This window comes from Pristiophorus japonicus, chromosome 26, assembly GCF_044704955.1.
Source record: "Pristiophorus japonicus isolate sPriJap1 chromosome 26, sPriJap1.hap1, whole genome shotgun sequence".
Classification (NCBI taxonomy): domain Eukaryota; kingdom Metazoa; phylum Chordata; class Chondrichthyes; family Pristiophoridae; genus Pristiophorus; species Pristiophorus japonicus.
Window position 1 is genome coordinate 14,751,311 of NC_092002.1, and position 18,513 is coordinate 14,769,823.

At 47.7% G+C, this 18,513-nt stretch overlaps 1 protein-coding gene and 1 long non-coding RNA gene across 3 annotated transcripts in view; one reads left to right on the top strand and one right to left on the bottom strand.

The window, feature by feature from the left end:
* The window catches only part of LOC139239093 (uncharacterized), a 69,788-nt gene extending 56,667 nt beyond the window's left edge, over positions 1-13,121 (bottom strand). The window contains exon 1 of one of the 2 annotated variants that reach the window (XM_070867614.1): positions 13,025-13,121. In XM_070867614.1, coding sequence (XP_070723715.1) covers positions 13,025-13,067 — 43 coding nt within the window. In that variant the 5' untranslated portion in view covers positions 13,068-13,121. Of the gene's footprint in view, positions 1-12,895 lie in introns of both variants that reach the window. The other variant, XM_070867615.1, reaches the window with a different exon arrangement.
* LOC139239094 (uncharacterized) overlaps positions 1-18,306 on the top strand; it is a 31,210-nt gene extending 12,904 nt beyond the window's left edge. The window contains exon 3 of the long non-coding RNA XR_011588600.1: positions 17,346-18,306. This is a non-coding gene — a long non-coding RNA (uncharacterized lncRNA). The remainder of the gene's footprint in view (positions 1-17,345) is intronic.
* Positions 18,307-18,513: the final 207 nt, after the last annotated feature.

The following is an 18,513-nucleotide window of genomic DNA, read 5'->3' on the forward strand; positions in this document are numbered from 1 at the left end:
GGTGATCATTTTCCAACAGTCTATCGACTCTGGATCAGTTCCTGTGGACTGGAGGGTAGCTAATGTAACTCCACTTTTTAAAAAAGGAGGGAGAGAGAAAACGAGTAATTGTAGACCAGTTAGCCTGACACCAGTAGTGAGGAAAATGTTGGAATCAATTATTAAAGATGAAATAGCAGCGCATTTGGAAAGCAGTGACAGGATCAATCCAAGTCAGCATGGATTTATGAAAGGGAAATCATGCTTGACAAATCTTCTAGAATTTTTTGAGGATGTAACTAGTAGATGGACAAGGGAGAACCAGTCGATGTGGTGTATTTGGACTTTCAAAAGGCTTTTGACAAGGTCCCACACAAGAGATTGGTGTGCAAAATTAAAGCACATGGTTTTGGGGGTAATGTACTGACGTGGATAGAGAACTGGTTGGAAGACAGGAATGCAGAGAGTTGGGATAAATGGGTCCTTTTCAGAATGGCAGGCAGTGACTAGTGGGGTGCCACAGGGCTCAGTGCTGGGACCCCAGCTATTTACAATATACATTAATGATTTGGATGAAGGAATTGAGTGTAATATCTCCAAGTTTGCAGATGACACTAAGCTGGGTGGCGGTATGAGCTGTGAGGAGGATGCTAAGAGGCTGCAGGGTGACTTGGACAGGTTAGGTGAGTGGACAAATGCATGACAGATGCAGTATAATATGGATAAATGTGAGGTTATTCACTTTGGGGGCAAAAACACGAAGGCAGAATATTATCTGAATGGTGACAGATTAGGAAAAGGGGAGGTGCAACGAGACCTGGGTGTCATGGCTCATCAGTCATTGAAAGTTGGCATGCAGGTACAGCAGGCATTGAAGAAGGCAAATGGTATGTTGGCCTTCATAGCTAGGGGATTTGAGTACAAGAGCAGTTGTACAGGGCTTTGGTGAGGCCTCACCTGGAATATTGTGTTCAGTTTGGTCTCCTAATCTGAGGAAGGACATTCTTGCTATTGAGGGAGTGCAACGAAGGTTCACCAGACTGATTCCCAGGATGGCAGGACTGACATATGAGGAGAGACTGGATCGACTGGGCCTGTATTCACTTGAGTTTAGAAGGATGAGAGGAGATCTCATAGAAATTTATAAAATTCTGACGGGACGGGACAGGTTAGATACAGGAAGAATGTTCCCGATGTTGGGGAAGTCCAGAACCAAGGGACATAATCTAAGGATAAGGAGTGAGCCATTTAGGACCAAGATGAGGAGAAACTTCTTCACCCAGAGAGTTGTTAACCTGTGGAATTCCCTACCACAGAGAGTTGTTGATGCCAGTTCATTGGATATATTCAAGAGGGAGTTAGATATGGCCCTTACGGCTAAAGTGATCAAGAGATATGGAGAGAGTGGGAAAGAGGTACTGAGGTGAATGATCAACCATGATATTATTGAATGGTGGTGCAGGCTTGAAGGGCCGAATGGCCTACTCCTGCATCTATTTTCTATGTTTCTATGTTTCCCTTCCCTCTCCGAACCATGACAGGGTTCCCCTTGTCCTCACCTTTCACCCCACCAGCCTCCACGTTCAATGGATCATCCTCCGCCATTTCCATCACCTCCAGTCACATCGTCCCCTCCCCTCCCCTCCCTGCATTCCGAAGGGACCGCTCACTCCGCGACACCCTGGTCCATTCTGCAGTCACTCCCAGCACCCCCTCCTCTTCCCACGGTACCTTCCCGTGCAAGCGCAGGAGATGCAACACCTGCCCTTTGACCTCCTCCCGTCCCACTGACCAGGGCCCCAAATATTCCTTCCAGGTGAAACAGCGATTTACTTGTACTTCTTTCAACGTAGTATACTGTATTCGCTGCTGACGATGTGGTCTCCTCTACATTGGGGAGACCAAGCGTAGATTGCGTGCCCGCTTTGCGGAGCACCTCCATTCAATCCGCAAGTGTGACCCTGAGCTTCCGGTCGCCTGTCACTTTAATTCCCCGCTCCAGTCCCACTCTGACCTCTCTGTCCTCGGCCTCCTACACTGTTCCAATGAAGCTCAACGCAAGCTCGAGGGACAGCACCTCATCTTTCGTTTAGGCACTTTACAGCTCCTGGTCTCAACATCGAGTTCAATAATTTCAGAATACTAACTCTGCCCGTTTTGGGCTGCCTGCCCCAATCTTATGGTTTTTTCTCTTTGTCTATAATGGTAGCTGGTAATTATTCTGTCATTCACACCCTATCTCGACTAATCCTTTTCTAACTTCTGTCATTACCATTTCAATTCGGCCCAGCATCCCTTTTGTGTCTCTAATCTCTCCTGCCTTCCACCCTGTCACAGACCTTCCCTTTTGTTCTTTCTTCCCCTCCCTCCTTTCAGCATTCCTTAAGAACATTCGCCAATTCTGACAAAGGGTCGTCGACCTAAAACGTTAACTCGGTTTTTCTCTCCTCATATGCTGCCTGACCCGCTGAGATTTCCAGCATTTTCTGATTTTATTTCAGATTCCAGTATCCGCAGTATTTTTCTTTTGCGACTAGGCAGGTACTGGGTTTAGTCCCAAGTCTTGTGTTGCATTAGTTTCCATTAATACAATCACAGAGCCATCAACACAGCAGGAGGCCATTCGGCCCATCGTGCCTGTGCCGGTTCTCTGAAAGAGCTCCCAATCAGTATCACACCCGCTGCTCTTTCCACATATTCCTGCAAATTTTTCTTTTTAATCAGTCACAGATGAATACCTCGCCTCAAAATGTCCATGTCCTGTTCTTTTCTTTCAGCCAATCAGTGGCTCAGTGGGTAGCGCCCTCGCCTCTGAGTCAGAAGGTTGTGGGATCACATCCCACTGCAGAGACTTGAGCACAAAAATCCAGGCTGACACTCCCAGTGCAGTGCCGAGAGAGCGCCGCACTGTCGGAGGTGCTGTCTTTTGAATGAGACGTTAAACCGAGGCCCCGTCTGCTCTCTCAGGTGGACACAAACGATCCCATGGCACTATTTCAAAGAAGAGCAGGGCAGTTATCCCTGGTGTCCTGGCCAATATTTATCCCACAACTAACATCACTAAAAACAGATTATCTGGCCATTATCACGTTGTTGTTTGCTGTGCACAATTTGGCTGCCACGTATCCCACATCACAACAGTGACCAGACTTGAAAAGTACTTCATTGGCTGTAAAGTGCTTTGAGACGTCCGATGGTTGCAAAAGGCGCTGTATAATTTTTTTAAAGGTCACCATTAGATCATAGACTTAGCTAGACCAAAAAAAAGCAATCAGTTTATGAAATAATAATTAGTGAGTGATTTGTCTTTAATGAAAGGTACCCTTGGAATCAGTAGCCCACTATCATTACTCTTTCCATTGTCCAAATTGAACAACATCACGGCAGGTGCTTAAACCGACAGCCCCGAATAATCCCCACCCATTCCAGCAATGAATTCTGACCCATCTTTCACATGGAAATAGTTCAGCAGCAAGTGGTTGAATCATAGAAAAATCATAGAAGTTTACAGCACGGAAGGAGGCCATTTCGGCCCATCATGTCCGCGCCGGCCGACCAAGAGCTACCCAGCCTAATCCCACTTTCCAGCTCTTGGCCTGTAGCCCTGTAGGTTACAGCACCTCAAGAGCACATCCAAGTACTTTTTAAATGTGGTGAGGGTTTCTGCCTCTACCACCCTTTCAGGCAGTGAGTTCCAGACCCCCACCGCCTTCTGGGTGAAGACATTTCCCCCCATATCTCCTCTAAACCTCCCCCTAATTACTTTAAATCTATGCCCCCTGGTAGTTGACCCCTCTGCCAATGGAAGCAGGTCCTTCCTATGCACTCTATCCACACCCCTATTGTACAGGGCCCAAAAGAGTCGAGGGCCCAGGGGCAGCACGGGCCCAGCCCACACTGCGATATGTGCGCGCACTAGGTCTGTGCAGCAGAGCTGGTCTCCAGTCGCCCTGGTTAACCCTTTTCACTGGACCAAGACCTAGCTCTGTCAAGCCCGTGTGGTGGCTGGTGTGCAACGGTCACCACACATTAAAAAATTCCATGCACAGGTATCTTCCACCCCCTCGATTGGAGTTCAGGACTGGAACATCGAGTCCTTCATTGAAACATCTGTGAACTCTGATGGAAGCAAGTCGAGGGACCGCCTGTGAATGATCCACACTCCTCATAATTTTAGCACCAAATCCCGTTCACCAATCACCCCGTGTGCTCGCTCACCTACAGAAGCTCCCAGTTAAGCAACACCTCGATTTTAAAATTCTCATCCTTGTTTTCATAACCCTCCATGGCCTCGCACCTCCCGATGTCTGTAATCTCCTCCAGCCCCACAACCATCCCCCCACACCCCCGAGATATCTGTGCTTCTCCAATTCTGGCTTCTTGTGCATTTTATGAACTAATCACATGGGGAGGCTGTGGCTGGCCTGAGAGAGCAGGGGCGGATTAACGACTGATTAAATAATGTTTTATGGAGCAACAATACTTGCTCGGATTAGGATGCAATCAGCTTTATGCAGGGCTAATCCTCAATGCACTCAGAGGCTGGTGTGGGCTGGAGTGGGACCTCAAAAGTAGTAATCTTGGGATTGCTACCAGTGCCATGTGCTAGTCAGAGTAGGAATCGCAGGATAGCACAGATGAATACGTGGCTTGAGCAGTGGTGCAGCAGGGAGAGATTCAAATTCGTGAGGCATTGGAACAGGTTCTGGGGGAGGTGGGACCAGTACAAACTGGACGGTCTGCGCTTGTGCAGGACCGGATCAATGTCCTAGGGGGAGTGTTTGCTAGTTGGGGAGGAATTAAACTAATATGGCAGGGGGATGGGAACCAATACAGGGAGACAGAGGGAAACAAAAAGGAGACAAAAACAAAAGACAGAAAAGAGATGAGTAAAAGTGGAGGGAAGAGAAACCAAAGGCAAGAAACAAAAAGGGCCACTGAATATAAAAGGGCTGCAGGAGGGGTAAAAACTAAAAATCATGGTTTAAAAACTAGGATGAAAACACTCTACCTAAATGCACACAGCATTTGAAATAAAGTAAATGAGTTGACGGCACAAATCATTACAAATGGGTATGATTTGGTGGCCATTACAGAGACATGGTTGCAGGGGGCCAAGATTGGGAATTAAACATATAGGGGTATCTGACAATTCGGAAAGATAGACAAGAAGGGAAAGGAGGTGGGGTAGCTCTGTTAATAAAGGATGATATCAGGGCAGTTGTGAGGGATGATATTGGCTCCAATGAACAAAATGTTGAATCATTGTGGGTGGAGATTAGAGATAGTAAGGGGAAAAAGTCACTGGTCGGCGTAGTTTATAGGCCCCCAAATAATAACTTCACGGTGGGGCGGGCAATAATCAAGGGAATAATGGAGGCATGTGAAAAAGAAACGGCAGTAGTCATGGGGGATTTTAACCTACATATCGTTTGGTCAAATCAAATTGCACGGGGTAGCCTGGAGGAGAAATTCATAGAATGCATACGGGATTGTTTCTTAGAACAGTATGTAACAGAACCTACAAGGGAGCAAGTCATCTTAGATCTGGTCCTGTGTAATGAGACAGGAAAAATAAACGATCTCCTAGTAAAAGATCCTCTCGGAATGAGTGATCACAGTATGGTTGAATTTATAATACAGATTGAGGATGAGGAAGTTGTGTCAGAAACGAGCGTACTATGCTTAAACAAAGGGGACTACAGTGGGATGAGGGCAGAGTTGGCTAAAGTAGACTGGAAACAAGGACTAAATGGTGGCACAATTGAGGAACAGTGGAGGACTTTTAAGGAGCTCTTTGCGCAACAAAAATATATTCCAGTGAAAAAGAAGGGTGGCAAGAGAAGGGATAACCAGCCATGGATAACCAAGGAAATAAAGGAAAGCATCAAATCAAAGACCAATGCATATAAGGTGGCCAAGGTTAGTGGGAAACTAGATGATTGGGAAAATTTTAAGCAACAGCAAAGAATGACTAAAAAAGCAATAAAGAAGGGGAAGATAGATTACGAAGGTAAACTTGCGCAAAAACAGATAGTAAAAGCTTTTACAGATATATAAAACGGAAAAGAGTGACTAAAGTAAATGTTGGTCCCTTAGAAGATGAGAAGGGGGATTTAATAATGGGAAATGTGGAAATGGCTGAGACCGTAAACAATTATTTTGCTTCCGTCTTCACAGTGGAAGACACAAAAACCATGCCAAAATTTGCAGGCCACAGGAATGTGGGAAGGGAGGACCTTGAGACAATCACTATCACTAGGGGGGTAGTGCTGGACAGGCTAATGGGACTGAAGGTAGACAAGTCCTCTGGTCCTGATGAAATGCATCCCAGGGTATTAAAAGAGATGGCGGAAGTTATAGCAGATGCATTCGTTATAATCTACCAAAATTCTCTGGACTCTGGGGAGGTACCAGCGGATTGGAAAGCTGCTAATGTAACGCCTCTGTTTAAAAAAGGGGGCAGGCAAAAGGCAGGTAACTATAGGCCGGTTAGTTTAACATCTGTAGTGGGGAAAATGCTTGAAACTATCATTAAGGAAGAAATAGCGGGACATCCAGATAGGAATAGTGCAATCAAGCAGACGCAGCATGGATTCATGAAAGGGAAATCATGTTTAACTAACTTACTGGAATTCTTTGAGGATATAACGAGCATGGTGGATAGAGGTGTACCGATGGATGTGGTGTATTTAGATTTCCAAAAAGCATTCGATAAGGTGCCACACAAAAGGTTACTGCAGAAGATAAAAGTACGCGGAGTCAGAGGAAATGTATTAGCATGGATCGAGAATTGGTTGGCGAACAGAAAGCAGAGAGTCGGGATAAATGGGTCCTTTTCGGGTTGGAAATCGGTGGTTAGTGGTGTGCCACAGGGATCAGTGCTGGGACCACAACTGTTTACAATATACATAGATGACCTAGAAGAGGGGACAGAGTGTAGTGCAACAAAATTTGCAGATGACACTAAGATTAGTGGGAAAGCGGGTGTGTAGAGGACTCAGAGAGGCTGTAAGGAGATTTGGATAGGTTAAACTAATGGGCTAAGGTTTGGCAGATGGAATACAATGTCAGAAAGTGTGAGGTCATCCACCTTGGGAAAAAAAAATAGTAAAAGGGAATATTATTTGAATGGGGAGAAATTACAACATGCAGTGGTGCAGAGGGACCTGGGGGTCCTTGTGCATGAATCCCAAAAGGTTAGTTTACAGGTGCAGCAGGTAATCAGGAAGGCAAATGGAATGTTGGCCTTCATTGCGAGAGGGATGGAGTACAAAAGCAGGGAGGTCTTGCTGCAACTTAACAGGGTATTGGTAAGGCCGCACCTGGAGTACTGCGTGCAGTTTTGGTCACCTTACTTAAGGAAGGATATACTAGCTTTCGAAGGGGTACAGAGACGATTCACTAGGCTGATTCCAGAAATGAGGGGGGTACCTTATGATGATAGATTGAGTAGACTGGGTCTTTACTCGTTGGAGTTCAGAAGGATGAGGGGTGATCTTATAGAAACATTTAAAATCATGAAAGGGATAGACAAGATAGAGGCAGAGAGGTTGTTTCCACTGGTCAGGGAGACTAGAACTAGGGGGCACAGCCTCAAAATACGGAGGAGCCAATTTAAAACCGAGAAGGAATTTCTTCTCCCAGAGGGTTGTGAATCTGTGGAATTCTCTGCCCAAGGAAGCAGTTGAGGCTAGCTCATTGAATGTATTCAAGTCACAGATAGATAGATTTTTAACCAATAAGGTAATTAAGGGTTACGGGGAGAGGGCGGGTAAGTGGAGCTGAGTCCACGGCCAGATCAGCCATGATCTTATTGAATGGCGGAGCAGGCTCGAGGGGCTAGATGGCCTACTCCTGTTCCTAATTCTTATGTTCTTATGTTCTTATAAGTTTGGCTGGGAGAGGGCTGGTGTAATGATGTTTGATCGGAGCTGTTTAATCTGGAACAGGACTCAATTCCTGCCTGTTTTTTTCTCCCCCCCACTCTCTGATCACTCCCCACGAGGTCGTGTGGAGCAGCACCTTACTAAACATCTCGTCGCCCCTCCTCTCGCCATGCCTGGCGGGATCTGTTCCATGAGTAACGAGCTCAGATAACATCACTCTCTCGGCTCGAACTCATTATTCCGTCTAATTCACCACTTGTTCAGACATTTAAGTGCAAATATTACAAATGATAAAAGCAAGATTGCATTTATTTAGCACCTTTCACGACCTCAGGACATCCCGAAGTGCTTCACAGCCAATGAAGTACTTTTTGGAGTGTGGTCACTGTTGTAATGTGGGAAACGTGTCAGCCAAGATGCGCACAGCACAGCAAGCTCCCACACACAGCAATAAGATAAATAGCAGATCATCTGTTTTTGGTGTTTCGTTGAGGAATAAATATTGTCCAGGACTCCGGGGAGAGCTCTTCTTCGAAATAGTGCCGTGGGATCTTTTACATTCACCTGAGAGGGCACACGGGAGGACTTTAGTTTATCCGGTCTACCGAAAGACAGCACCTCCGGCAGTGTAGCACTCCCCCAGCACTGCACTGGTCGGTCAGCCTCGAGTATGTGCTCAAGTCTCATGGAGTGGGACTTGAACCCACAACCTTCTGACTCAGAGGGGAGATTGCTACCCACTGAGCCACAACAACAACAACAACATCAACTTGCATTTATATAGCGCCTTTAACGCAGTGAAACATCCCAAGGCGCTTCACAGGAGTATTATGAGATTAAATAATTTGACACCGAGCCACATAAGGAGAAATTAGGGCAGGTGACCAAAAGCTTGGTCGAAGAGGTAGGTTTTAAGGAGCGTCTTGAAGGAGGAAAGAGAAATAGAGAGGTTAGGGCAGGGATTTCTAGAGCTTAGAGCTTAGGCAACATAAGGCACAGCCACCTCTGGTTGAGCGATTATAATCAGGGATGCTCAAGGGGACAGAATTAGAGGAACGCAGACATCTCGGGGGGTTGTGGGGCTGGAGGAGATTACAGAGATGGGGAGGGGCAAGGCCATGGAGGGATTTGAAAATAAGGATGAGAATTTTGAAATCGAGGCATTGCTTAACCGAAAGCCAATGTAGGTTAGCGAGCACGGGGCTGATGGGTGAGCGGGACTTGGTGCGAGTTAGGACACGGGCAGCCGAGTTTTGGATCACCTCTAGTTTATGTAGGGTAGAACATGAGAGGCCGGCCAGGAGTGCATTGGAATAGTCAAGTCTAGAGGTAACAAAGGCATGGATGAAGGCTTCAGCAGCGGATGAGCTGAGGCAAGGGGCGGAGACGGGCGATGTTACGGAGGTGGAAATAAGCGGTCTTAGTTACTCTGCGGATCTGTGGTCAAAAGTTCATTTCAGGATCAAATATGACACCAAGGATGCAAACAGCCTGATTGAGCCTCAGACAGATGTTGGGGAGAGGGATGGAGTCAGCGGCTAGGGAACAAAGTTTGTGGCGGGGACCGAAAACAATGGCTTCGGTCTTCCCAATAGTCAGTTGGAGACTCAAAGCGCTTTACAGCTGGTGAAGTAGTTTTAAAGTGTAGTCACTGTTGTAATGTAGGAAATGTGGCAGGCAAGTTGTGCACAGCAAGCTCCCACAAGTAGTAATAAGATAAATAGCAGATCATCTGTTTTAGATGTTGGTTGAGGAATAAATATTGGCCTCTTCTTTGAAATAGTGCCACAGGATCTTTTACATGCACCTGAGAGGGCACACAGGGGTCCTCGGTTTAACGTCTCATCGGAAAGTGCAGTGTAGCACTCCCTCAGCACTGCACTGGAATGTCAGCCTAGATTTATGTGCTCAAGTCTTTGAAGTGGGACTTGAACCCACAACCTTCTGACCCAGAGGCAAGTGTGCTGCCCACTGAGCCACGGCAGGAGGTAGCAATACATATTCCTGGCAAAGAGTACGTACCAAATAATTGCTCGCGTTCCCAGATATATAACCCCAGTAGCTAGCCCCTACCCTCGACTATGAACTATGGGCTGGCAGCAGAAGAAATTGCTGAAATCTGATACTGAAATTAATGTTGATATTAATTACATGGGAGAAAGCCAATCAGCCTTTATCATCTGTCGATTACAGCCCACCCAGAGACACACTGACCTGTTTGATAATGTCGGAATGACCTTGGAAGTTATTGGACAGGAAATACAGAAACATAGAAAATAGGAGCAGTATTAGGCCATTCGGCCCTTCGAGTCTGCACCGCCATTCAATATGATCATGGCTGATCCTCTATCTCAACACCATGATCCCGCTTTTTCCCCATACCCTTTGATGTCTTTTGTTTCTAGAAATCTATCTATCTCCCTCTTAAATATATTCAGTGACTTGGTCTCCACAGCCTTCTGTGGTAGAGAATTCCACAGGTTCACCACCTTCTGAGTAAAACATTTCTCCTCATCTCGGTCCTAAATTTTGTATCCTTTATCCTGAGACTGTGACCCCTTGTTCTAGACTTCCCAGCCCGGGGGAAACATCCTCCCCGCATCCAGTCTATCAAACCCCGTCAGAATTTTATACGTTTCAATGAGATCCCCTCTCATTCTTCTAAACTCTAGTGAATACAGGCCCAGTCGACCCAATCTCTCCTCTTACGACAGTCCTGCCATCCCAGGAATCAGTCTGGTGAACCTTCGCTGCACTCCCTCTATGGCAAGTATATCCTTCCTTAGGTAAGGAGACCAAATCTGTACACAATACTCCAGGTGTGGTCTCACCAAGGTCCTGTAGAACTGGAAGAATGAGGAGAGGCAATATGAATTAAATGGTACATTGTTAAAGGAGGTGCAGGAACAGAAAGACCTGGGGAGTGTACGCTCACAAATCTTTGAAGATTTGAAGGCGGGACAAGTTGAGAAATCAGTTAAAAACGCATTCGGGATCCTTGCCTTTATTAAAGAAAGACCACCGGACATCTCAAAGCATTTTACAGCCAATGAAGTACCTTTGGAGTGTAGTCACTGTTGTAATGTGGGAACTCTATTAATAGAGGAATCATCATCATCATAGGCAGCCCCTCGAAGCGAGGATGACTTGCTTCCACACCAAAAAGGAATGAGTTCACAGGTGTTTCAATGAAGGACCTAATATTCCAGATCCCAAACTATATCCTGAAGGGTGGAAGATGCCTGTGCGTGGATTTTTTTAACGTGTGGTGGCCGTTGCACACCAGCCACCACACGGGCTTGACAGAGCCAGGTCTTGGTCCAGTGGCAAGGGTTAACCAGGACGACTGGAGACCTGCTCTGCTGCATGAATAGAGGAATAGAGGACTAGAGTACTAATGCAAAGAAGTTATACTAAACCTTTATAAAACACTGTTTAGGCATCAGCTGGGGAATTGTATCCAATTTTGGCTGCCACACTTTGGGAAGGATGTCAAGGCCTTGGAAAGGATGGTTCCAGGGATGAGGGACTTCAATTAACTGGAGACCCTGGAGAAGCTGAGGTTGTTATCCTTGGAGCTGAGAAGGTTAAGAGGAGACTTGAGGAGATGTTCAAAATCATGAGGGGGTTTTGATAGAGTAAATAAGGAGAAACAGTTCTCAGTGACAGAGGGTCGGTAACCAGAGGACACAGATTTAAGATGATTGACACAAGAACCAGAGGTGATATTTTTTAGGTAGCGAGTTGTTGTGATCTGCAACGCGCTGCATGAAGGGTTGGTGGAGGCAGATTCAATCGTAACTTTCAAAAGATATTTGGATAAATATGTGGAGGGCTATGGGGAAAGAGTGGGGGAGTGGAACCAATTGGATCGCTCTACCAAAGAGCCTGCACAGGCACGATGGGCCGAATGGCCTCCTTCTGAGCTGTACCATTCTGTGCACAGCCGTGAGAATCAGGGGAAAGCATCAAAAACAGGGGTTTGCATAAAAACATAAGAAATAGGAGCAGGAGTAGGCCTTACGGCCCCTCGAGCCTGCTCCATCATTCAATGCGATCATGGCTGTACATCGACCTCAATTCCAGCTCCCCGCCCGATCTCCAAATCCCTCGATTCCCCTAGTCAGAGACTCAGCCCTATGGGGCAGAGAATTCCAAAGATTTACCACCCTCTGAGTGAAGAAATTCCTCCTCATCTCAGTCCTAAATGGCTGATCCCTTACCCTGAGACTGTGAACCCTGGTTCTAGACTCTTCAGCCAGGTGCTGTTTCTGAGGCCTTTCCGCCAAATTGATCCGGATAATCCCAGGCGGAAATTCACTCCCTGGTGAAATCTGTTTGCTTTGAAATTGCAGAATCCCGTGTTGGTGCTGGGGACCGGAACACCTTTGCATTTCAGGCATCAAGCGCTCCGCGGGCAGCTCAATGCAGTGTGCAATCTGTTGAAGGGTATGTCTAATTCAGCACTGTCCCTCACTGATTTATCGATCAGCTCCTCTCCATAGTTTCACCCTCTTTATAAAATAGAGAGAGCAGGGGAGTGAAGAAATTGAACGGGCTTGGGGTCAAGGGAGAGTATATCGAGTTTCTGTTAAGGACAGTGTGCATCTTTATGAGATATTAATGCGTAACGATTTCGATTACACTTCATCGCGACTGCTGAAGTAATGCTTTAAACACGATGATTTTCACCAGAAGAGCACAGGTGGAGAAATTTTGGTGTGGAAGCAAGTCATTCTCGTGTCTATGATGATGATAGGTGGAGAAATTTTCACACAGAGGGGTTTATGTGGGATGCTTTACCACAAAGGACTATTAAGGCAGACATTGCAATATCATTTAAAAGAATATTAGATAAGTAATTGAAGAGGAAGAATATGAAAGGACATGGGGAAGGATAAGGAAATGGATATCGAGTGTAGCCCCTGTTGCAGAGCTAGCATATGCGCGATGGGCTGAATGGCCTTCCTCTGTACTGTCATATTCTGTCGTTAGTTTTTATTCAATATTTAGTAATCGTGACTTACCCAGTAAATCATTGTTTAAACCTGTCCCTGGTCTAGTTCCCTCGGAGACACCGTGAGCCTGATGTAACCCGGTGCTGGCTCTCCTCACTGTCGGGGAAAAAGACACCGCCACGTTTTACCCTCCCTTACCGTATTTCTTCAGGTAACCCTGGTGAATCCCACGGGTGCACATTCTAGCACATTGCCGTCACCAGACCTGCACTCCCGCAGCCGAAGCCGACACAATCTGTCAATGTCAGGCAAGTGTGGAGGGACTGGGAGAAAACTTGCACTGACATCATCGTCTGAAGCAGCCAATCGCGGCGGCTGGGGTGGGGGGGGGGTGGGGTCGAGGATTTTCAGCGACACCACAAATCAGAGGGATCTGATTGGCTGTCACCCTGGATGCTGGCAGAGCATCAGTGAAACAGAGAGGAAGCAGAAAAGGTGGACAGAGCTGACTGGGAACCTGACTACAGGCTCTGCCAACAGATTTTCATCTCAGCACTTCAACAAAACACCGAGGGGGGATTACCGCAGGCTCGCGGAGAGAGCACTTAGAGTTGTCAGCCCATGGCTCAGTGGGCAGCACTCCCACCTCTCAGTCACAAGGTTGCCCCGTAGGTTACCTGTACAGGTGTGCCTGGCCTAGTATAAAAGGCAGGCCACCAGGTGTGTTCCTCACTCTGGAGTTAACTAATAAAGGACTCACTCCAGAGACTTAAGCACAAAAATCTAGACTGGCACTACTGAGGGGGCGCTGCACTGTCGGAGGTGCCGTCTTTCAGATGAGACGTTAAACCGAGGCCCCGTCTGCCCTCCCAGGTGGACATAAAAGATCCCGGGGCACTATTTCGAAGGAGAGCACGGGAGTTCTCCCCAGTGTCCTGGCCAATATTTATCCCTCAATCAACATCACAAAAACAGATTATCTAGTCATTATCACATTGATGTTTGTGGGAGCTTGCTGTGCACAAATTGGTTGCTGCGTTTCCTACATTGCAACAGTGACTACACTTTAAATAGTACTTTGTGGCTGTAAAGTGCTTTGAGGCGTCCGGTGGTTATGAAAGGCGCGATATAAATGCAAGTCTTTCTTTCTTTAAAAGCAGGGCATAAACCCTGGTGTTGTTGCCCTGGTTAGCCGCAGGGCTGTTAGATTGGCCTCTTCATTGCTGGGGAAAGTGGGACGGGGAATAGCCAGGGTTCCTGCTAATGTCATTCCTGCCGGCGAATGCAGATGCATGGATGTTGTGTGAGGAAAGAATTGGGCTTAATGTGAGGCCCTCCACAGTCAAAGATCCTGCTCACGCTCGGGGTTGGCTTTGCTGCCCAATCGCTCCGAATGGGTGTTTAACTCCAGCTGGCACTGCCTGGCCTCACCAGTGAAACACGGCCAACTCTGGGCTGGGTCCCAGAATGCAGCTGGCCTCTGTGGAACCGTCAGTGGGAGGCAGACCCTCCCAGGAAGGGCAGAAATTGGGGTGGAACCTTCCACAGGGCAATGTCCAGCGGCTATTGAGCCCTCGCACCCGTTCCGGACCAGGAATAATCCCAACCGAGGCTCTCCCAAACATGTCCGCATCTTCAGATCGCCTGAAGTTGGTGGAAAATCCAGCAGCAAACTGACAGGAACCCTGGTATTGAGGGAAACACAAGGCCTCGACACAGTGTGGGGGCTTCACTAGCCTTGAGAGCCTCAGTCACCTCTTCCCCACAGCCCTGAGAAAAGAAAAAGAAGGACTTGCATTTACATAGCGCCTTTCACAACCTCAGCACATTCCAAAGCACCTTACAGCCAATGAAGTACTTTTGGAGTGTAGTCACTGTTGTAATGTGGGAAACCCGACAACCAATTTGCGCACAGCAAGATCCCACACACAGCAATGTGATAATGACCCAGATAATCTGCTTTAGTGATGTTGGTTGAGTGATAACCATTGGCCCCGCTCTTCTTCGAAATGAGGCTACAGGATCTTTTGTGCCCCCCCTGAGAGAACAGACGGGGCCTTGGTTTAACGTCTCATCTGAAAGACGGCACCTCCGACAGTGCGGCACTCCCTCAGCACTGCACTGGGAGTGTCAGCCTGGAGTTGGACTGGAACCCACAACCTTCTGACTCAGCGGCGAGGGTGCTGCTCACTGAGCCAGGTGTAATATATATCGCTCCACCCAGTGGACTACTGTGACATTGCAGCCAGTGCTGTTTACAAGAACAGTTCAGGTCAACTGACAGGCTTCCTGAAGTTTTCAGCCATCTTACAGCCTGTGTGTTTGTGATGAATTGAAAACATGGCTGGCAATAGATACACACGCCCCAGAGAGAAATCACAGTGCTTTCAGATGCAGGTTTGCCCCTGAACTGTGCTTTCCCATGAACACTGCCGAGTAGCACACCCAGGAGCTTTAAGCCGAGGGCAGTGACCAGATTGAAATCCACAGGACTCCGCTTCAAACAGGAGCTAAACCATATTTCCCTGAACTGTCGGCCAAAGAACAGAATATAATCTTTGGGATACAAGGCCCCCACTCAGCGGAGAGTCCGAGCCACGGAGCGGGCAGCTGCTGTTATTCTGGGCTCCTTTCCCTTTCCTGGGAGGCAGCTGAGTGTTCTTAAAAGGGAGAACTCCCCTGTTCTTCTTCAAAATAGTGCCGTGGGATCTTTTACATCCACCTGAGAGAGGAGGCGGGACCTCGGTTTAACGTCTCATCCGACAGTGTAGTACTCTCTCAGCTTTGGGAGTCTTATGTCAGGCATGCAAACGATGTGGTCTGGCCAGCGGAGCTGATCGAGTGTGGTCAGTGCTTCGACGCTGGGAATGTTGGCCTGGCCACATTGTCCGCATGCCCAACACGAGACTCCCAAAGCAAGCGCTCTACTCGGAACTCCTTCACAGCAAACGAGCCAAAGGTGGGTAAAGGAAACGTTACAAGGACACCCTCAAAGCCTCCCTGATAAAGTGCAACATCCCCACCGACACCTGGGAGTCCCTGGCCAAAGATCGCCCTATGGGGAGGAAGTGCATCTGGAAGGCGCTGAGCTCCTCGAGTCTCGTCGCCGAGAGCATGCAGAAAACAAGCGCAGACAGCGGAAGGAGCGTGCGGCAAACCAGTCCCACCCTCCCTTACCCTCAACGACGGTCTGTCCCACCTGTGACAGGGACTGTGGTTCTCATATTGGACTGTTCTGTCACCTAAGGACTCATTTTTAGAGCGGAAGTAAGTCTTCCTCGATTCCGAGGGACTGCCTATGATGATGATGACTCTCTCAGCACTGCACTGGGAGTGTCAGCCTAGAGTTATGTGCTCAAGTTCCTGGGGTGGGACTTGAACCCACAACTTCCTGACCCAGAAGTTAGAGTGCGACCCACTGAGCCACAGCTGACACTCCAAACACTCACGGTGTTAGATACGGCGGCAATGAGTGGTGCTGATGACCAGTTGGGTGACCACCAGAGAGAGAGAAAGATGGTGACCATTCTATACATGTGAGCCTCGTCAGTGTCAGAAGGATATTCTACCATCAAGGGCATCACTGTCAAGCCTGATCCAATCCTCACGACTTGCACTTTCCAGCAAGTGGGGGGTGGCTGGTGAGGGGGGCACTGGATACTGATCAGGAGCAGGGATCCCACAGAATTTCCAGGATTTTGACCCAGCGACGATAAAAGTCAGTATGGTGTGTGACTTAGAGGGGAACTTGCAGGTGGTGGTGTTTCCATGTACCAGTCACTCTGAAATGCTTTACGGCTGCCTTTAGGGGTCATCCTTGACTCAGTGGAACTGCGTGGCACACTCGCTTCTGAGTCAGAAGGTTGTTGGTTCAAATCCCACTCCAGAGACTTGAGTACGTAAACTGGGCTCACACCAGTGCAGTGCTGAGGGAGTGCTGCAGTGTCAGAGGTGCTGATTTTTAGATGAGATGTTAAATTAAGGCCCTACCTAATCTCTCTGGTGGCAATAAAGAATTCCATGGCACTATTTTGAAAAAGGGTAGGGAGTTCTCCCGCGGTGTCCTGGGCCAATATTTATACCTCAACCAACATGGCTAAAAACAGATTATCTGGTCATTATCACATTGCTGTTTGTGGGAGCTTGCTGTGAGCAAATTGGCTGCCGTGTTTCCTACATTACAACAGTGACTACACTCCAAAAAGCACTTCACTAAAGTGCTTTGGGACGTCCTAAGGTTGTGAAAGGTGCTATATAAATGCAAGTCTTTCTGTCTGTTGTGAGGTAAAAGTGGACATAATTGTCAGGGGTTCTATAAGATACAGTTTCACTTCAAATGAAATATTAATGTAAGTGTGGAGATTAAACTGAGAATGTTGATAATCAGATTAAACTCTATGACAGGGGATAATATAGAACCACAAGCCAGTAACTCTAAATCTGCTGTTTACAAAGCTTAAATTATCTGTATTTGTTTACACATATTGTAAATGTCTGTAAATTGCAATGTCTCCGCAAGATCCTGCAAATCCCCTGGGAGGACAGACGCACCAACATCAGTGACCTCGACCAGGCCAACATCCCCAGCATTGAAGCACTGACCACACTTGATCAGCTCCGATGGACGGGCCACATTGTCTGCATGCCCGACACGAGACTCCCAAAGCAAGCGCTCTACTCAGAACTCCTTCACGGCAAACGAGCCAAAGGTGGGCAGAGGAAACGTTACAGCGACACCCTCAAAGCCTCCCTGATAAAGTGCAACATCCCCACTGACACCTGAGAGTCCCTGGCCAAAGACCGCCCTAAGTGGAGGAAGTGCATCCGGGAGGGCGCTGAGCTCCTCGAGTCTCATCGCTGAGAGTGTGCAGAAAGCATGCTCAGGCAGCGGAAGGAGCGTGCGGCAAACCTGTCCCACCCACCTCTTCCCTCAACGACTATCTGTCCCACTGTGACAGGGACTGTGGTTCTCCTATCGGACTGTTCAGTCACCAAAGGACTCATGCTAAGAGTGGAAGCGCGTCTTCCTCGATTCCGAGGGACTGCCTATGATGACAATACTATGGAACCATTTGTCATGCCTCAGGGCTGTGGATCAGAGGCTATTTGGGATTGAGGCCCTCATCAAAAGAAAGTGAGGAAGATTCCGAGGGACTGCCTACGATGATGCTGATTTCGGTTGTCAAATCCAAGTATTTTGCCTGGAGACTCTTGCTTCCTGCTTTATCTGCTGTATAAATAAATAGATATATATGTGCATATAAATACATTTTTCTGGGGGCTGCTTGCGTGGGAAATGCTTGAACTTTGACCCCATGCTGAGGAAGGCTGAGGCGGGAAGTAGGCCGAGACCCAGGCCCCAGTCTCTGTGCTGTATAAAGTGCAGCCCCACAACAGCTCTTGCCCCCAGGAATGTGCGCTCCTGTGGAGCCTGTCACTCACATTCCACAGTGCAGCTGGGAGGACCAAGGGACGCAAGCCTCTGGTGGGAACCAGAAAATAGTTTGAGGTCGGGTTTCCTAAAAATAAGATTAATTTTCTCTCCGGCTGCGAAGCTCGGATCTTTAATACATCGCCAGCCTGTCTGTTAATGTTGCACAACGTACAGCCCTGGTTCTGTAAACTGGTAAAAGCAGGAGAGTGGGGAGTGGGGAGGATGCGGATTAGTACAGGGATTCTGTGCTGAA